The sequence below is a fragment of the Rattus rattus genome, chromosome 12 (genome assembly GCF_011064425.1).
Source record: "Rattus rattus isolate New Zealand chromosome 12, Rrattus_CSIRO_v1, whole genome shotgun sequence".
Classification (NCBI taxonomy): domain Eukaryota; kingdom Metazoa; phylum Chordata; class Mammalia; order Rodentia; family Muridae; genus Rattus; species Rattus rattus.
Genome location: NC_046165.1, coordinates 85,742,781 through 85,762,004, shown reverse-complemented (window position 1 = coordinate 85,762,004; position 19,224 = coordinate 85,742,781). Strand labels below are relative to the sequence as shown.

General features: G+C 36.6%; 1 protein-coding gene across 1 annotated transcript in view; it reads right to left on the bottom strand.

Annotated features, from left to right (window-relative positions):
- Positions 1 to 19,224, bottom strand: part of Top2b (DNA topoisomerase II beta) — a 60,809-nt gene that overhangs the window by 15,052 nt on the left and 26,533 nt on the right. The window contains exons 8-27 of the mRNA XM_032918145.1: positions 18,172 to 18,345; positions 15,808 to 15,909; positions 15,589 to 15,726; positions 13,736 to 13,874; positions 12,892 to 13,049; positions 12,626 to 12,751; positions 11,481 to 11,591; positions 11,280 to 11,385; positions 10,283 to 10,392; positions 9,818 to 9,910; positions 9,618 to 9,732; positions 8,044 to 8,165; positions 7,690 to 7,838; positions 6,979 to 7,210; positions 5,127 to 5,261; positions 4,042 to 4,242; positions 3,410 to 3,605; positions 3,175 to 3,266; positions 454 to 609; positions 195 to 278 (exon numbers count right to left, since the gene is read on the bottom strand). Coding sequence (XP_032774036.1) covers positions 195 to 278; positions 454 to 609; positions 3,175 to 3,266; positions 3,410 to 3,605; positions 4,042 to 4,242; positions 5,127 to 5,261; positions 6,979 to 7,210; positions 7,690 to 7,838; positions 8,044 to 8,165; positions 9,618 to 9,732; positions 9,818 to 9,910; positions 10,283 to 10,392; positions 11,280 to 11,385; positions 11,481 to 11,591; positions 12,626 to 12,751; positions 12,892 to 13,049; positions 13,736 to 13,874; positions 15,589 to 15,726; positions 15,808 to 15,909; positions 18,172 to 18,345 — 2,739 coding nt within the window. The remainder of the gene's footprint in view (positions 1 to 194; positions 279 to 453; positions 610 to 3,174; positions 3,267 to 3,409; positions 3,606 to 4,041; positions 4,243 to 5,126; positions 5,262 to 6,978; positions 7,211 to 7,689; positions 7,839 to 8,043; positions 8,166 to 9,617; positions 9,733 to 9,817; positions 9,911 to 10,282; positions 10,393 to 11,279; positions 11,386 to 11,480; positions 11,592 to 12,625; positions 12,752 to 12,891; positions 13,050 to 13,735; positions 13,875 to 15,588; positions 15,727 to 15,807; positions 15,910 to 18,171; positions 18,346 to 19,224) is intronic.

The following is a 19,224-nucleotide window of genomic DNA, read 5'->3' as shown; positions in this document are numbered from 1 at the left end:
ATAATTTAAGAAGAATTTTCATTATTATCTCAAAAACATTATTTTTCTAAATATAGTTTATTCATTTTAAAGATTATTTATTCATTTAGCAGGGCTAGGGACTAAACTTAGGCCTTACACATTCTAGGCTATGCACTACCACTAAGCTATATTCCCAGTCTGAAATACATATATTTAATAGAGATTTAACATACATCCAATTCTTCAACAAATGCTGCTAAATCTTCTTTCCAAAGATCTGAGGGAGATTTCCTTTTGAGATCATTAACCTCTCGTCCCTACAATTAAAAAGAGAGAGAGAGAGAGAAAGAGAGAGAGAGTAGTATAGTTTAACATTTAATAGTTTTTAAACGTGTAAAGGATAAATCAAAATACTTAGTTTTGGACAAAGAAAATCAAAGATATGGATAATACTGAAATAGTCCAAATTATTTAACCCACAAACGTTCATACTTTTGTATCTCTCTGTTTAATGAGTTCTTCAACTTTTTCTTTAGTAAGAGACCATAGAGACATATTTAAAATATAATTAAAATCAGGGCCTGAAGGAGTTCCTGAGTCAGAGGAACTGTCATCATGTTGGTTTTGTGTATCTTCCTCTTCCGCAGCCTGTAAAAAATAATAAACCTTATATTAAGGTCCATTATAATACCAAATCAGCATTTTAATTTCATTAATATTGGACTTAAATGCTATACTGTTAATGCTACTCCTTCAGGGTGGTAGGAGTTCTTTAAGAGTACCATTGAGACTGCCTATAAACCCTATTTCTTATGTTTAAATAAAAGCTTAAGATTTTCTTAAGCTATATAGTAAATCTTTAGAAGAAATAGTATACTGTATCCCTATTTACTCAGAAATTTGATGAAATGTTCATTGCTTTCCTAAGTCCCAAACTGAAAAGACACTGTATCTTAAAATTATTAAGTAAAATTTTTATTGTTGCATATTGTCAAACTTTTATACTGGTCAGTTAATGAACATAAAAACATACACAAAAAATTATATATAAAAATGTTTTAATAGTTATAGAAATATAAATAGGCTACAGTTACTCACTACCGATGTATTTTAACAAAAATTCCCTATTACTGTGAGTTTTATTCAAATTTGAACTCAGAAAATAAGATGACTGAAAACTAAGTTGGTGTTTTAAGGTGGAAAGATTGTTCTGAAATGTTACTCAGAAAAATAACTGCACTTTAAAGAAGTCTCTTATCCTAATACTATGTTTCAAATTACAATGAATTCAATAAAAGTAATTTTAGGTGTCATTGCCTTCAAAGGCTTGAAAACAAAGGCATTAAATGAAATTAAATTAGTTGTTTAAAACACTCAGACAGTTAAAAATGAAAGGTATCCTAACAAGCCAAAAGTTTATAAACAAAACAGCTTTACAATTAAAACTACTGAAATAAAATAATGTATACCTGCAAAGTTAGGTCTGAGTATATTTTGGAAATAAAATGATAAAAATTAAAAATGTAAACTAAGATGCTTCATGACATAAATAAAACTATACACTCAATTAAGGAGCGGTTGCTAGATGATTAGCAAGTACTAGATAATATTTAATGGACTGTTTAATAGACAGTGAGCTGCCATGGAGCTGTGGAAATCTGGGTCATTAGCCCTCTGTGAGGTATTAGAGCACAGTACAATTCTGCCTAAAACTCAAACTTCAAAGTGCATTTTGTCTAGGTTTTCAATACACCAGAAGCATTTTAATCAGCACTCTAAGACTATGTGTGTGTTTCACTATTAGCAAGAATATAGCTAAGGGCATTTTAGAAATCAATTAAAAAGTGAACTTTTCCACATTTAATTTGCAGTATAAGAAATAATCTTTAAGTAGCTGTTTTCTAACTCTCTCTCCCAACACTATGGGCTCTAGTAAGAACTACTCCTTTGGGTACCTGAACTCCTCACTTCCTTACGTATACAGTTGGCAATAACACTGCAAATCGTTCATGGTGTTAATGCAACTACTGAAAGCCAGCCAGCTTGTATCCATGAATTCGCTTCCACCAGAAGGGCATCTAATCAGAACACCCTTATATTTAACACTGAGTAAGCACTGAATTCATTAGCTTATTAGGCAGTTTTTAAAGCTCTATGGTGTAAACCAACAGCGACACAGTTCAAGAAGGACATAGGCGTAGTTTGGAGTTCAGCAGCACAATAGTCATAGCTGGAAAGGAGGTGTGCCTCCCTCACACTGCCCTGCCCTCCTCCACAGAACAGTAGATAGCCTGCCAGCCTGCTACTCCAGTCTGTTCTGATCTCACCCACTTTAACATAGCATATTGACTTCAAATTTAGAAGAGCTTAATTTGAACAAGAGCAGTATTTCAATATACTTTGATGAAAGATTCAAAACCGTATGGTTGAAAACTCTAAACTGCAAGGAAATGTAACATATCAGTTCATACATCACACAGCTTGGACTCTCAACCAATGCTACCGTTACATCTTATATAGATACAAATCTATTTCAATATCTAAAAATATTAGTCATTGCTGTTTTATAACTTTTCTACATTTCTGTTCTCAACCATTATGTTGTACAGCCTTTTTAAATTGCATTTTTATCATCACAAATAGTAAGAAATTAACTCTTGAGGGAACTCTTAAGGTTTTAATATTTCATTCACTGAATTAATACAACTATCATCTAAAATGGACAACTTAGGGTGTTTAAATTTCAGACCAAAAGTCTAAACACAGGCAGAGCACATGCTGGTGTTAGTAACTACAAGGAACATTTGTCTCTCGTCTTCCCAGCCCCAACCACAACCAGACCAAGCAGATGCCACACTGTCATCCAGACTGGACCATGGAATGATTTTGAGGACTACCAGTCTGGCTCTCAAAGAGTGAGCATGTACTTTACAGAAACCACCACGAGAAATTAAACCTCTAATGGCCGACTGGAGATCAAGGAGGCTGAGCCACATTCCCAGCACGGAGCCGTTTGTAAAGGCCCTGGTGGAGATGGTTCTGTGTGGTGGGTGTGCACTGTGGATCCCTAAACTGTGTCTGCTCTGGGGTTAGCAGAAGCCTTCAGTCTCCACACAGCCAGCTTAGCACCTTTCCCAGTTCTAAATTCAGACTTGTGGGGGGGGTGGAGGTTCTTTTCAGAGCTTCTGAGCATCTTTTGCTGCAGGTGATTACCTTTTCTTGTGCTTCTTTCCAGGCTTTCACTGGGTCAGATTCATAACCTCTCTGGACTAACATTTGAATCAAATCTTTCTTTGACCTATTCTCTATGTGAGGGAAAAATAAAATTAGGATCAAGAAAAGAGATCAATTTGTATTTGCTTATATTCTACTGATAACAATGTCTTCTATTAACAAAGACTTTTGTCCATTTTAACTAATGCTCAAATCTTTAGAGGCTGTGCCTTACCTATCGTGATTTTCCCTTGTATCTTCTCTAAAATGAAACGGGCTTGATTGTTAAGCTTTGTGGATTCTGCTCCCAACATTCCTACAAGCCACTCCTTCCGTAAACCATAATAACTTAACCGTAAATCAAAGAATTCTTTCAAAATATCTTGCACAGTCTCATACTTCTTCAGACATCCCATATGATCAAAGAGTACCTACATAAAATACAAAGTTTTTTTCTTTAAATTCAATGTCTGTACTGGCATTTTAATTTATATAATATGTATAGTACTTAAAATAACTCTAATGAGTATGCACTACCCCTGAAACCCACTAAAAAGAAACAAAACTTATTAAAAACATTTCTATAAATATTCCTTTAGTGACAGGAATTTGATGAAAGCAATGATCAAAAACTATGAGAAAGTTTAAATAGTAAAGGTCTTGAGAGACTATTTTTTAGAGGGTTTCTGGGGGGCTGAGGTGGTGGCTTGCAGTTAAAAGTACACACTGTTATTGCAGAAGGCCTGAGTTTGGTACCTAGCACCAAAGGAAAGAAATTAATCGCTGGATTCTTTAGCATTCAAGTTTACTGTTACAGTTCTAATTATGATTATCTAATGTATGGTCCTTTAAGAAAGATTACATTACCATGGAATTGCAAGTAAGAGTGGTTTGGAGTTTAAAAACTTTATGCAGGCCGGCAGCTTCTGCTTGCGCGAGCTTCTCTTCTGTCATCTTCACCACAAATTTCACAGTTGTATCCGTGTGATATTCTTTGTAATCAGAAATCAGTGCTGGTGTTTTATCTGTTCCATTAAGCATAGGTTCTAGGACCTGCTCCTTGTACACCTATGAAACATTTAAAAAGACAAGAAATCTTGTTACAATATACTATCACATTATATATATATATCAGTAGTCACATAATATCTTAAAAATTCTGCAAGGAAATTTCACATATCAGTTCATAGTATATCACAGTTTTAACTCTTTTAAACAATATTAACATTAATATCTTATATATACAAATCTATTTCAGTATCTAAAAATACAGAGGCAGAAAAAGAAATTTTCTTTGTTGTTTCTGTTCATCGATACAAAGGGTGTGTGTGATGGTGAGGAAAGACACACAAGATGACGGTTCTGGTTCTGAGCTCCTTACACACCACGACGCACTCTAAGTCTTAGGTGAGGGAGGTTGACATGGCTAGACCTAGTGGAGCACTTCGATTCATAGCAACTGAAACTGATGTGAACTTACTGAGCATGTTTATATTGGCCTACAATAGTTCTCATTCCAAACACAAACATGCAATCTCTTTTTTAAATGAATTAAAAGAAGCACCCACTAATGCAATGCTTCTCAACTTCACAATGCTGCGGTGAACCCTACTCATCCAATTCTTTTGCTGCTAATTCATAACTGTAATGTTGCTGCTATTATGGACCACAGGATAAATATCTGTGCTTTCCAGTGGTGTTAGGTGACCCCTGTGAAGCAGTTGTTCAACTCCACAGGGGATGTGACCCACAGGGAGAGATACTAAGATAATATAAACCATACTGTTTTTTACATATACTTAAAACCTTGAAAATTAAAAATATAAAATACAAATACAAAGGTAGATAATAACTCTGGAGCTAATCTTTATATAGACACAGAATAAACAAACAGGTGAATTCTTTGTGCCACAAAGAATAGAGCAATGCATTTCTCACTCAGTTATACTAACCTGTGTCCAGGTTCTAACTGGAAGTTCTGTAATCTCTACTGTGTTTCTGTCCACCACAAATATCTCACCACTAACAGCATACTGGTTCTGACCAAGCTCCTGGATGGTGCCTTTGAAGTTCTTATAGTTTGGAAGCTGATGGGGAAATAGAAATGACTTGATTTGACTTTGCTCTTGAGCGCCAATACCACCTCTAAAAATGCACATGGCCTACTGATACAGCAGGTTAATATGACTAAAACTTGTTCTCACTTGTCACTTGCTAAGTTTCTTGATCTTGGATTCATAGCTTCTGTAATATAATCTGAACACCACTTAATATTCCCAACACTTTGCCCAGGCTTCCTAGATTGGTCTCTTTTTCAGTCTACTGCCCAATCTCCTTCCATGTTAGCTTAATATCTTTTAAATTCAAACTCCTCTTGCTTCACACTGAATGTCTTGTAGAGTTTGTCTGGATCCAACTGAACTTTCTAGTTTTATTCTAATGATTTTTCTTTCCTGCAGAACCACTACTTTTCTCCCATGCTCTGAAGATTTTGAATGCCTATAACCATCTCCTGTCGTTTAGATAGTGTGAATGTGAGAATATAGTTACCACTGTAAGAAATCTGAGTGAAGATTTTAGAAGCCCCATGACTGAATCCTAGAATTTTGCATGAAGAAGGAAGAGAGGGCAGGAAGACAGAACTAACACACACACACACACTCTCTCTCTCTCTCTCTCTCTCGCTCTCGCTCTCGCTCTCGCTCTCGCTCTCGCTCTCGCTCTCGCTCTTGCTCTCTCTCTCACCTTATGAAGACTTGTGCTGCCAGAGGACTCTGCCAACAAGCACTAGATGAGGCATCTGGCGCCCAACCCCAGAATTATAAGCCTCTTTCCCTCAAAAAAGTAACCCCCTCAGCCATTTCATTGTGATTACAAAAAGATTCCATCCTCTGACTCAAACTCAGCTCCCAATTTAATTCACCAACATAAATTTACTCATCCTTAACTAAATCACAGATTATTTCCTCTTCAAAACATATAGCAGGGGACATTTTGGGCATATTGAATCACCTTTGATCACTATAAATTTAAGCCCTGACAAGATATTAATTTTGGAAAACAAAGACCCTAATTCTTTCACTCACCTCTTAGTATAGGGCCATGGGATACCAGGGATATAAGAAGCATATACTAATAAAATAATAACTAGTGCATCATTCTCACGTGGATCTGAAACAGCTTAAATAGAACACTATCGTAGGAAATAATGTGGAGCTTGGGTATTAGTAAGTAAGATTGTTTGCTGGGGATGCATGAAGGACCTGAGTTTATATCCCCAGTATCCACATAAAAAGCAAGGCAAGGCTGCATAAAGCAGTAACCCCAGCAAAAGGATAAAAAACACAGGTAAATACCAGAAAGCTCACTGGCTTGCCAGCCTAGCTGAAATGGCTGTGCCCAGTTCAGTGAGACATTGGGTCTCAAAGCTTCTGCACTGTGTGTGTGTGTGTGTGTGTGTGTATGTGTGCGTGTGCATGCATGCACATAATATGTCATGATACAGAAACTTTTCACAGCTTGATACTTTAACATGTGAGTGTACCAAGAACACCAGTCTTTATACAATTCAGAGACTTTAAAACCTGAATAAAGTACAAGGTATTTTAAAATTTTAATAAACAGTTTCACCCCATAAAACTTATCTTCAGACTCATTCATTTATATGTTTCAGCTAAGCAAATTAATTTATATCTTAGTAGGATCCTGTCTACAACAGCTCTAAATGAAAAGATCCCATTATTTTTCTAAGAGAAATTTATTTTGTCCTTTATTTAAGTAAACAACCTAAGCCATAACACTTACCATGGGGTGAGGATCCAAACCTTCTAGCATCCGCCTGACATTGTTCACAATTTCTCTGGCATCATAGTTGGGCAATTTACAAGCCCATCCAGTCCCAATACCCTCAGCACCATTAATCAAAACCATGGGGATTATGGGGATATACCACTCCGGCTCTACACGCTGATTATCATCATAAAGGAACTTAAGCAAATTATCATCCACAGCTGGAAAAAGTAGTCTTGCCAGAGAGCTAACAAAAGGAAATAGAAGAATATTGTTCTGCAAAATGAAGCTTTATAAGGGCTTACATTTTAATAATTTTGACTAGATATAATAAAATTCACCTAATATTAGTACAAAGGCATATTTCTCTCAAGCACAAACCAGTGTAAGAGTTCTTATGTACTTCGATATCACTTACTTTAAGTGCTTTAATACTGTTAAATAACTTCGTGAGAAGTTCCAATTATTCTGAATAAAATACCTACCCCATTTTCAGTCTAAAGAATAAAATTAGGTACAGAATAAAAATGTATTTTACTAGCACTGATTTTTACCAAGAATGCATAAAAGTTAAGGTCAAACTATGTATGATCAAATAATTTGGAAAACTCACCCTGAGCAGAATAACTAATAATCCCCCCCTGCACCGCTATGAGTGCACTAGATGTTGACTTGCTATAACAAGCTGTAACTGAACTCCTGTCAGTGAGCCGGACAATGATGTACCTTAACATTGTGAAGATGTAACGGGGGCTTGCAGCATCTTTGCCACCGTGAAGCCGAGTTCCAAACTGACCAATGGGCTGAAGCAAGTTAATGTTGTTGCTGCCCACAAAATTCTGAGCCAAATTCACAATAGTCATCATCAACGCTTGCTACAAAATAGAAAGGAAAAAAAAGGAAGATAAGATTAACAGCTTGTATTTTTTAGAACTATGTCTCAGTTTGTACTGAAACCGAAACTCTAAATTCCATTGCATTTTCAAAGACCTCATAAAAAGAAAACTACTCTATTGTGAATGAATATCATTTCGCATGCCAAAATTACAGTTCTCGGTTGACTTCTTTGTTAACGCTTACTTCTCCATGATGATAAGCAGACATTTCAGCAACAGATCCAGCCAGCTGTGCGACTTTAACTTCACGTTTATCATTCCTCTTGAAACAGGTAAACAAAACTTTTCGTTGACCTGGCTTGAAGCCTATTTTTAAAAAGAACAACCCACCTTTTAAAATAGTTTTTAAACTATTTTTAAAATACCACCACTGCCTGAATGTCAGTCCCACCTCTTCCCCAGGTCACCGTCATGACTAACCTCTGGTAGGCCATGTAACCTACACTGTGTCCGATCCTCCATAAAGTGTGTTAACCATTTTCTCATCTGTCATTTGTATGTGTTATAAACAAAATACTTCAAAATGTCAACTCTTTTAGTGGCAACATTACATGTTTGGGAGAAAAATGAAAGACATTTACAGTTCTAAAAAGTAGTAATTTAAAGATTTCCTGGACTTACGGATCTACCCAGAAGTGTCATACTCTTCCACAAGAGTCTCTATTTCATGTGACTATGCCAGCAGTGGTGGAAGTGTTAGCAAACAAAAGCTCGATGGTTTCTATTGCATATCTACAGTCAGGAACACTTACAAATGCTTACTGCAGTAGTTAAGAGCACATTAGACTTTAGAACCTTTGTAATCTGCATACTCCAGCCAGGTGAATGAGCAAATTACTAAACCAGTCCCAGTGCCCTAGAAGCAAGTGAAAGAGCGACCTTCTAACACCCTCAGTCACAGGATTCTCTGCTGTTCTCTCCTCCTTGTGTGAGAGCAGTGGACACAGCAATAACCTTAGCCACACATGCTGACAGTTGCATTTATCATTGTGAGGCCAGAGCATGAAAGAAAAAAGATAATAAAATATGGCTATGTCTTTGAAAATTTCATAATGGAACTGAGGAGACAAAATTAGCTCAGACAATAACAGGTGCATAAGAATAGCATGGAAGTTCATGTATCTGAGACCAATGTAGACCGAAGGACTATTTCATAGAAGGGACACAATCTCAGGCTAGATGTGATAGATGGACACAACTGTTCTTAAATGAAAAACCAAGCAACACGAAGATGAGCGAATTTGCTATGATTATATAATTGGCGGTAGAGTTGTTCCAAATAAGAAAATCAGTCCTAATAGAAAGTTTCTAAATTCTGCAAGCTAGATTATTTACAAATTATATAAATTATTTAGATTGGGTTTTGTTAATGAGATTTAAAGGCATTTTAAAAGCATAAGTCTTTCATAAATATTTAGACAAAGTTCTATTTTACTTAATTTTTGAAATTTCAATTTTTAAAATTATTTGAACAACAAAAAAAGAAAAAAAGACCTTTAAAGAAGGCCCTTATTTTTCCTGAAAAAACTCAAAGAAATTGTAAAAATAGTAAAAAACATCAGCTCTCTTACCTCAAAAGTTTAAGCTCTTTTGACTCAATTCTTCTTGTTTTCTAAGATTTCAAATAAGAATTGTAAACGGGCTATAAACTTTGGTATTTTAAATAAGAATTTAAAGTGGCCCGGAGGGCAGCCTAAAGTACACATAATTAAACCATATAGAGCGTGCAAGGATAAGAAACTTTAAGAGATTACTCACCATCCACAAGAGAGGGTATAGATCTCTCATTGTCCGAGTTTGAGAAGAGAATCAATTCCTTGTTGATGAAATCATTGTATGTCAAATGCTTAGTTGCTGTACCATATAAAAATTGCTAGGAGAAAGTTACATAGCAATGTTGTCACTCTGACTGCATGATCTCAGTCCCACCTCTTCCCCAGGTCACCGTCATGACTAACCTCTGGTAGGCCATGTAACCTCCGCTGTCTCCGATCCTCCATAAAGTTGGTTAACCATTCTTTTCTGTCATCAATCTTCTTCTTACTAAATGCCTTTAGAAGTCCAAGCAATAATGCCATCATTAAAATTAATTTCATTATAAAACTTGAATTTATAAATGGTAAATAACTCTAATGAACTAAAGCTGTTTTCCTAATAACTTTTTTTTTCTTTTCTTTTTTTTTGGAGCTGGGGACCAAACCCAGGGTCTTGTGCTTGCTAGGCAAGCGCTCTACCACTGAGCTAAATCCCCAACCTCCTAATAACTTTTAATCAAAATTATATTTGAGCTTAGTCCTTTTATTAAAGATATAATAAAACCAAAATTCAGCACGTGAAAAAGAAAGACTCCTCACAAGCCTCTGGAGGGGACGCACAGCACAAGGGACTAGACACAGAGTTATCTTCATTCACGATACACTCACCAAGGTAATGGCAGCATCATCCTCAGGGCCAGCATATCGAAACAAAATGCGATGCCTTTCCATATCAGCAAAATATTCCTTGGCTTCCTTAGCTGTACTGGTACCCAATCCTGAGAAATTTAATATAAAACAGGGTCACAAAGAATGAAAAACTTATAGAGAAAGAAAGTCATTAAATTGTTACTAATTGATCAAGCTTAAGACAGACAACCCAAACATGTGCCTCATGACTTAAATATATAATGCTACATACTAATAATCATTTCTGTCAAACAAATTTAACCCAAATATGATCACATTCTGACTAAGTATCATGTAACAGAAAATAAGCAAACATGAGATTGTTGCATATTAATTGAAAGTAATGGGAAAATTTAAGATGTGGTAAATTTAAACAGAACAGTCTCTTTAATGAATTAAAATAAGGAAGTATTCATGAAATATGAAAAGGTTCCATTCAGAGATTTAAAAGACCCATAAATAAGATTAGCAATTGTTTGGATCTTGATTTAAAATATTAAACATATAATACATGAATGTAATCTTTAGAAATTCTAACTTGGTTGGATTTTCAGTATGTTTAAAAAACGAGTATTTGTTAGATGCACATTAAAGTAGTGACAATTGGAACACTATATGTCCAACAGCCATTTCATAGTAACATTTAGCTAAGCAAGGCTAAATGGCATAAAACAGTGACTGTTAAAATGAATAAGCAGTTGTATTCTTACACAATATTTGTGTGTGCACATGATAAAATTCAAAGTGCTAAGTAGAAATTCTGTAACTTATTTATTACTATACTATTATTATTATTATTATTATTATTTGTGGGAGTTTAAAATTTTTCTTACAGAACTTTCTATTAAAAATCTTCAATCAGAAATAAATTGATATTTTTAAAATCTAAAAGACAAACTTTCAAGGTATTTTACTATTCTCATAAAATAGATTACCTAAGCAGTCACTTTATAAACTTCAATATTAAAGTACAAACCTTTGTAATACTTTATTTTCCAGGCTTTCTGGTTTTCTATATGTTTTTTCCACTCATCAAATTCAGGAATACTATAAAAGGAAAGTTCCTGCTTATTTTTGCTCGCCTTAAATTAATTTTTAAAAAGGAAAGAAAAAAGAAATTAGTTCTTCTGATAACACTTAAGAAAACAGTGCAAAACTAAAAGAATGGAAGCTGTACCTTTACAATGGGAGTAATGAATTCTTCAAGAAAGCCATGCTTCAAAAGTGATGGCCAATTGTGATGAATAAAATTGATTAGCAGGCCTTTAATGTGAGAACCATCTTGATCCTAAATAAATGTAAAGTAAAAAGTTCCATAATTTTATAAAATATAACTACTTTTGGTTTTTTTTTTTTTTTTTTTTTTTTTTGAACTGGGGACCCAACCAGGGCCTTTGCTTCCTAGGTAAGCGCTCTACCACTGAGCTAAATCCCCAGCCCCGAATATAACTACTTTTAAACAAGTTTTAAAATGTGTGAGTGAAGCCAAGGCAAAATTTCATTCAAACTGTAGATACGTATTTAGTGAAAAAGTATAGATTAGATGACTGTCTCTACAAGGTCAGTTAACAATAGACTGAACTCCCTTGTCCTTACATAGCAGACATGGAATAGTGTACCAGCCTGTTTAAAGGAGGAACAGTCCTTCCCGGGGCAATGGCAGAGGGAGACGCTGGGTGCAGGCATTTGCATGTCTCTTAGGACATGAAAGGTGTGACAGCTCTGCTTACAACTATACTGCAGCCTTTCCTGGTGACTTTTTCGCAAATGCTTTTACACTTTAAGAGATGCTGTTGGTTACATATAAAGTTCTCCCTTTTCAATTCTAGTTCTTTCTTGATTACTGCTATGTTAAAGTCCTCCTTGGCTTGGTGCATCCTAACTTAGGTCACCATGTGACAATAGTAACCACCAACCTACTAGGTCACTGTTTTCCTCTTACAGACACCAACATTTCATTCCTACTCCCCATAGTCTCAGTTACTGTGATACAACACTATGTTCTGTTCTTTTCCTACTTCCTGCATTTCAAGAACATTTTAAAATAGCCAATAAAATTAATAACTGCCAAAAAATGAAGTCAAATAAAATGAGCTTCATGTGCAGGTTTCCATACAATAATGTGTCCTCTAGAAGCACACAATCACTTTCACCTTTAATACTTCCTGAGACAATTATCAAAACTCAGTCTAAGGGTTAGAAGTGTAGCTCAGTGGTAAAACATCTGTCCTAGGTCCAGCACGCACACATACACATATACGTCAATAAGACAATCTGAAGATATGAACTTTGTAATAACTTTGTAATAACTTTCAGACCAACCTGATCAGTCATAATCATAATCTTCCCATAACGTAAAGTTTTCAGAGATTCTGCATCATCATAACTTTTCTTGTATTGCAAACCAACTATTTTAATAATATTGTTTATTTCTGCATTTTCCATAATCTATACAAGAAGAAAAACATTGAAATTATTTTTAAATTACTGAGGTATAAGAAAGTACATGTGAGTCTGAATCTACATTTGAAAATTCAGTTGAGCAATATGTTAGAAATGTCATGGAGCGTGTGGGAATGAGTACACACCTGTTTATGAGACGCTTCTCGTACATTGAGAATTTTACCCCTGAGAGGGAAGACTCCATATCTGTCTCTCCCAATCACACCTAATCCAGAGACAGCTAGAGATTTGGCAGAGTCCCCCTCTGTTAATATTAATGTACACTCCAGGGAATGTTTGCCACCTGAAAAATATTTTAAATTAAATATATTTTGAGTCCCTTATTTCACTTAGAAAAATATAGCCAGAAAAAATTATCACTAACAATGATAATGGAAGACCTTATATTATGCCTAATGAAGTTTAAATGGTAAACAGTAATTTGTAATTGTAACTGTAATGTGTAAATTTTAAATACACTGTACTGGATTTCCAACCTCTTAAGAGAGTAATAATGAGTACATGAAGCAATTTCTCCCTTCTGCCCTTCGCCCCTTTTCTCTATGTATGTATGGTGTCTGCGCACCCAAGCAGAGGCCACCGCAGGACATTAGCTGCTGTGCTCTGCTGCTCTCTGTCTGATTCCTAACCTTGAGACAGAGTCTTCACTGAACCTGAGGTGCACTGTGTCAGCGAGGACGACTGGCCAGCCAGCTTCAGAATCAACGTGCATCTACCCGGCCCCTGTCGTGCAGTGCTAGGGTTAAAGGCACAGACCACCATGCCCAGCTTTGTATATGGGTGCTAGGGATTCAAACTTAGGTCCTCAACACTTATACTGTCAGCACTCCTACCCACAGAATCATCCTCCTAATCCTATGTGAAGCAATTTCAATTACACTCTGAATAGAAAATCTCAGTCTAAATGAAAACTTTTCATAAGTAAATAAAGGTTGAACTTCAAATCCTAAAACTTGATTGGACTCTTACCAGCATCATTGGCATCGTCCAGTTTGGGAATGCCTTTGATTTTGCTGTACTTTACTGAGGAACACTTCTTATTCAGCTGAGTCTGAGCCTTAAATTTCACCCAGTTCAATATGCTTTCTACAATGCCACAATTAGAGGCCTGAAAAAAGAGAAATCAAGGATCAGCAGTATATAAAATAGGTCATAAGTTCATCTAAAATTTATACAACTGTCTATGACAGCTAGAATCCAGGCAGTTTGAAGACAAAATTAGAATGATTATAAGAGATTCTGGTAAGTTTTACTGAATGACAATAAACTGTACTATAGCTAGTTAGTCAAAGTAACTTACGCCACTATACACACAATGATCTAGAGTACTAAGACGAACAAGGAAAGTTCTGTAAACTTCATGAATATGAAGGTTCTAGTAAGGCTCTGATTACAAGTTAACATATTACTAATAGGAAAATCCAGACATCGACATCTCCAATACCCTTCCATTTAAAATGTGAAGCCTAAAACCCTATGAGAAAAAAAATACTGATTATGAAAATCACATTAGGATAACTCAGAACCTCATGCAAATCTTCATTCTGCTAACTGAGGCCTCACCTAACACACTGTCTATCATTTAGAATGAATTGGTGTGTGATAAGATGGCAAACTGTTTCCCTAATAAAGCTAAGTATCTTCAATTCCAATTCTTACAGCTCCTTAAAATCATCCTTAGTGATGTGTTTTTTAGGAAAATAGTTTTCTAGCCAGTTTAATGGAAAAAAAATAACCTGTGCCAAATCTAGACTTGACTACCTAAATAAAACAATACAGCATCTAAAACCAAGTCACCTGTAAGAGCAACTGTTATGGTGACAGAAGGCAATAACATAATGTGAGCTCAGAACGCATTATAAATAATCTACAGGTTGCAAAGCTACAACCTAAAAAGCAAATTTGCTTTTGCTTCTTATACCCTACCTTTGAAAACCCATTGGGACATAAAAACACATTCTCCATGACAACTGTACTCTATTCCCCCACCACACTATAAACTTTCAAAGGACAGGGGCAGAGGGGGTGGGTGGATGGCACACACAGACACACAATGGACGGATGGATATGGTACAGATAACTTTGGCTGGCTGATTACATGATTACATTCCCACTGTCCAACAACTGTAAAGGCGCCTCGCAGATATTTACTAATGTTTAACTGGTAGTACTGCTAACAAGGAAGCCAAGAGAAATCCTGAGTGCTGTACAACAGGTTACAAGGAGCCAATACAATATATATAGTCTGTTGCTATAAAATTCAGTTACAAATTTAAGATTTATTATTTATTTGTACCCTCATCTTAGAAAAAATTCAAATGCAATGTGTAATAATGTGTAAATGCTACATTTTTATAGGATGTATATGTATCTACATTTATGTATATGTGTAGAATATGTGTATACATGTATATATGTGTGTGTATATAACAGAGTGTGTGTGTGTGTGTGTGTGTGTGCGCGCGCGTGCGTGCGCATATGTAGAACAGTTTGAACAGAAGAAGAGAAAGATGAAGAGAGAAGGCTGTGAGGCTCTGCATGTCTGTTGATGGAGCCTGAACCTTTGCAGTGGCCAACTCAAAGCTAAGGCACTTAGTTATGTAACTCCCTACTGTCGTGCCCGACAAAACAGTTAATAGTCTAGTGAGACAATGTGTTCTATCGGCAGAACAAAACATATTAGCTCAAAGTATAAGCATGCCTATGGCCACAGTTACTATCTGTGATAAAAGAGAAAACTTAGTCACAAATAAAATTAAAAAAAGAAAAACTCTTTACTCTGTTCTCAATAACTTTGGAACACTAACACAAGTTTAACTTACCGCTTTAAAGAACTTTTCTGACAGCTGGCATTTAGACCCAAAGCTCTTGGGCTGCAGAGTCATGTTTTCCTTAGTTTGAGAATCAAAGGTTGGATTTTCAATAAGACAATTAATAAAAACCCATATGTGGTTTTTAACCTGTGAAAAAGACAATAAAATGGTTAACATTAAACAGGCGTGATGTGGTAACTTAGCGGAACACGTGAGAGCATCACTCACTTGAAATGGCTTCACGGATACACCAGCTTTGTTCTTCTTCTTAACCACTTCAATCAGCTTACCCACAACTTGATCTACCACGTAATCCACGTGCCGTCCACCCTGCAGAGGAGTACAGAACACAAAACATCCAGCGATTTGGTAGTGTGAGCATTACTTCTTGTCTAGAGGAGCATGAGACTGAACATTGAGGTTCTAACACGTCACAGTGCCAGTGAGTTATCGTCTCTCATTTCCCTCATCCCACATCTCACACCACACCTACGGTGTCTCCCAACACTCAAGACCAGTTCTCAGGTTATCTGAGCACCAAGGAATGATCGGCAATGTAAGTGACATCACTCAGAGTTGGCATAGGTACCACATATTGATTAATGGCTCAGTCCCTCAGGATTGTCTTGAACTTTCAAATTCCCCTAAGCTACCTATGTAGCTGCATAACCAGAGAAACCCCATGTCCCACTCTTAACAATCTGATGTTTAATAAAACCCAAGAACATATTTATACTTTCCTTTCCTTTAATAGTTTATTATTATTAAAAAGATATTTTCCCAAGAGTGTCTTGCTCGATGTATAAACCGTTCTTAGGCAGCCCCCTGCCCAGGATTGATGCCAGCGCAGAACAGAGGCAATGGCATTCTTGGGGGTTCTTCCTCTGTATTTCACCTTACACGGTCTTTCGCACATGTGTTTGGTTTACAGTTTTGAGTTGTATGGGCTTCTCTGTGTGAGTGGGAACCTCTGCATCTATGTATGTTTCTTGTGCTTTTTCCTCAGCTATTTTTCCTCTGTTTATTTTGTCCTATTCCGGTTTGTTCATTTCTATCATATTCTATTTTACCTTTTTTTTTAGAAGGAAAAGGGAATGTGGATTAGGGTGGGAGAGGAAGTGAGAGGATCTGGCAGGAGATTGTGGAGAAGAAACTGTAATCAGAATATTTTGTAAGAAAAAAATCAATGTTCAATGTAAAAAGAAAAATAACAACAAAAACAACAAAGAAAGAACTCATAAAAAATCAAATGGGCAACGAGTATAGATAAGACACAAGGAAAGCGAAGTCCACACAGCTTCCTGACCGTCTCCAGTAGCGCCACCCTCTCTCCCAGTACTACTGTGTCATTTAACCTGAGACCTCTCGGGACATCACTGCTTATGGTATTTTTGGTTGTATGCAAGTTTGTGCTAAATCCCCCAAGTTTTTTTTAAAAAAGGAACACAAACTACCTAACCAAGTTCCAACCCACTACTGGCGGGGTGGTTCTCCTAGGAGAGAGGCAATCTGTCTTGCTGCCCTTTCCTCTCCCTAGGAATTCCTTGGAAGTGAGTTACAGAAATGCAACAGTGTCTGAGCATAGGAGACAAAGCCACACGCCATAGGGGGTAGCAAAGCAAGGCAGGACAAATAGAGGCCCCTGGTGCTCAATGGTCCTGCACAGAGTAGCAGCCTAACAGCGCTCATCTTTTAGATGGAATTACCACTAGGTCCTGAGAGGAATGAGAGAGAAAAAAGGAAAACCTTTAAACCAAAAGGTTAACCTTTCAAAAATAAAGCTTTAAATCACTGCTCAACAGAACACAACCATCACTGGGATAAATTTCTGTTGTCCAAGAAAAGGATCGGGGATATTATTATTTTTAAAAAAAGAAAAAAGGGGTTGGGGATTTAGCTCAGTGGTAGAGCGCTTGCCTAGCAAGTGCAAGGCCCTGTTCGGGTCCCCAGCTCAAAAAAAAAAAAAAAAAAAAAAAAAAAAAAAAAAAAACGTTAAAACATAAAGCTTAAAGAAGAGTCACAAGTCACTGCTTTAAAGTAGTCCCTGGCGTTTGCTTGCACTGCTCACTGCTCACCATCAGGGACTCATCCTCTCAGCTCACTCATCCATTCACTCTCTCACTCACCTGGCAGAGTCTGGACTAAGGTCAGAGCCTTAGTCAGGTGTGCTGAGTGAGTACTCTACCACTAGGCACACCACAGCCAATAAATGCTTCTGGGTAAGAAGAACTCAGTGTGATTTTGAAATTCAAAACCTACAGAAGGCTCAAGCTCCTTAAAATGCAAACCACATGTTTCACAGCCTGACTCCTCAGGAGCTCATTTCATATTATTTTCTACCATGCTCAAACCTCAGAATACAAACAATGACCTCATCAATCCACACTTCACAAAACATGTTCACTAATAAGCACTAAGTGCATTACCTTCTCAGCGTATACTTAAATATTTTAATACAACTATTTGATACTTCTATTTTCATGAGTATATTTATATAACAAAGCCAGATATTTTTGCTGTTTTTGTCTATTTCATTGTTTAAAGTACTGTTTTAACAATAGCTTGGAAAACAAGAAGAATCTGGACACTTACTTTTGTAGTTGCAATACTATTCACAAAGCTGATCTGCTGGAAACCTTTTTCACTCAAGGTTAGACAGACATCCCATCTTTCATTTGCAAGTTCATGAATAACTTTGAGAGCGACCCCAGTTTCATCCAACTTGTCTTTCACATAAAGGTCTACATAGCTGCGAAATCCATTTACCTATTAATTTATAAAACAATGAACAGTTACAGCATAAAACCTGTGCTTAGTTACTTCTCTTACTTCCACTCTCATTTACAGCAGTTTTTACTCAAGACGCAAGCCATCAAGCATTCCACCAAGCATGCCCTCTTGATCTCTGTTCTGAGAGCATTCATTTGTGTGTGTTTGATAAACATGAGAAAACATGCCTAATATTTAGGGGAATTACATAATTTTTCAGAAAACTATTTTTTTTGTAAAGGACAAATGTTAACTTTCCAGTATAAGTTCGGACATGAGAAAAATTAAAGCAAAAGGCATCTGTATCCTATGGAAAACAGCTAACTAAATAAACTAACAAGTTTTCACAACTCCAAAAAGAACTTAGACTAGAAATAACTGCTGTTCTGAAGTCTGTAGAGAGACGCATGCTAAAGAAAATCACAGTACCTCAGCTTAACCAGAGCAGAGGTTTGATAGGATGGCAAACACCTTAAGGTAGGTGCTGTAACTAATTACTACTAGAAGGATGCAAGCAATGGAAGGAAGCTTCTGGGCACAGTTGGGAGAAGCTCCTATCCCAACAAGCTCTCTGTCCTGGGCCCACATGAAGCCTTCACATGGAGAGAACAGGACAGGAGAAGACACACTTGCCACCATGGTTCTGTCCAGGAGAAGGCAGCAGCAGCCAGGGAGCATCCACCCAGCTTCCATTCTCTTACAGGAAGGAAACGAGACAGGGCCTGTCCTAATCTGTAGGTCAGTGGAGCCCAAGAAGCAGACTAAGGAAGACACTGGCAGAAAGCTGCCAGAGCTATGAAAAAACTTAAGAGCAAGTGAAACATCTCTGCTTGTGGAAAGATGTGAAACCAGCCTGTACGGAATAGGCTCAGTGCA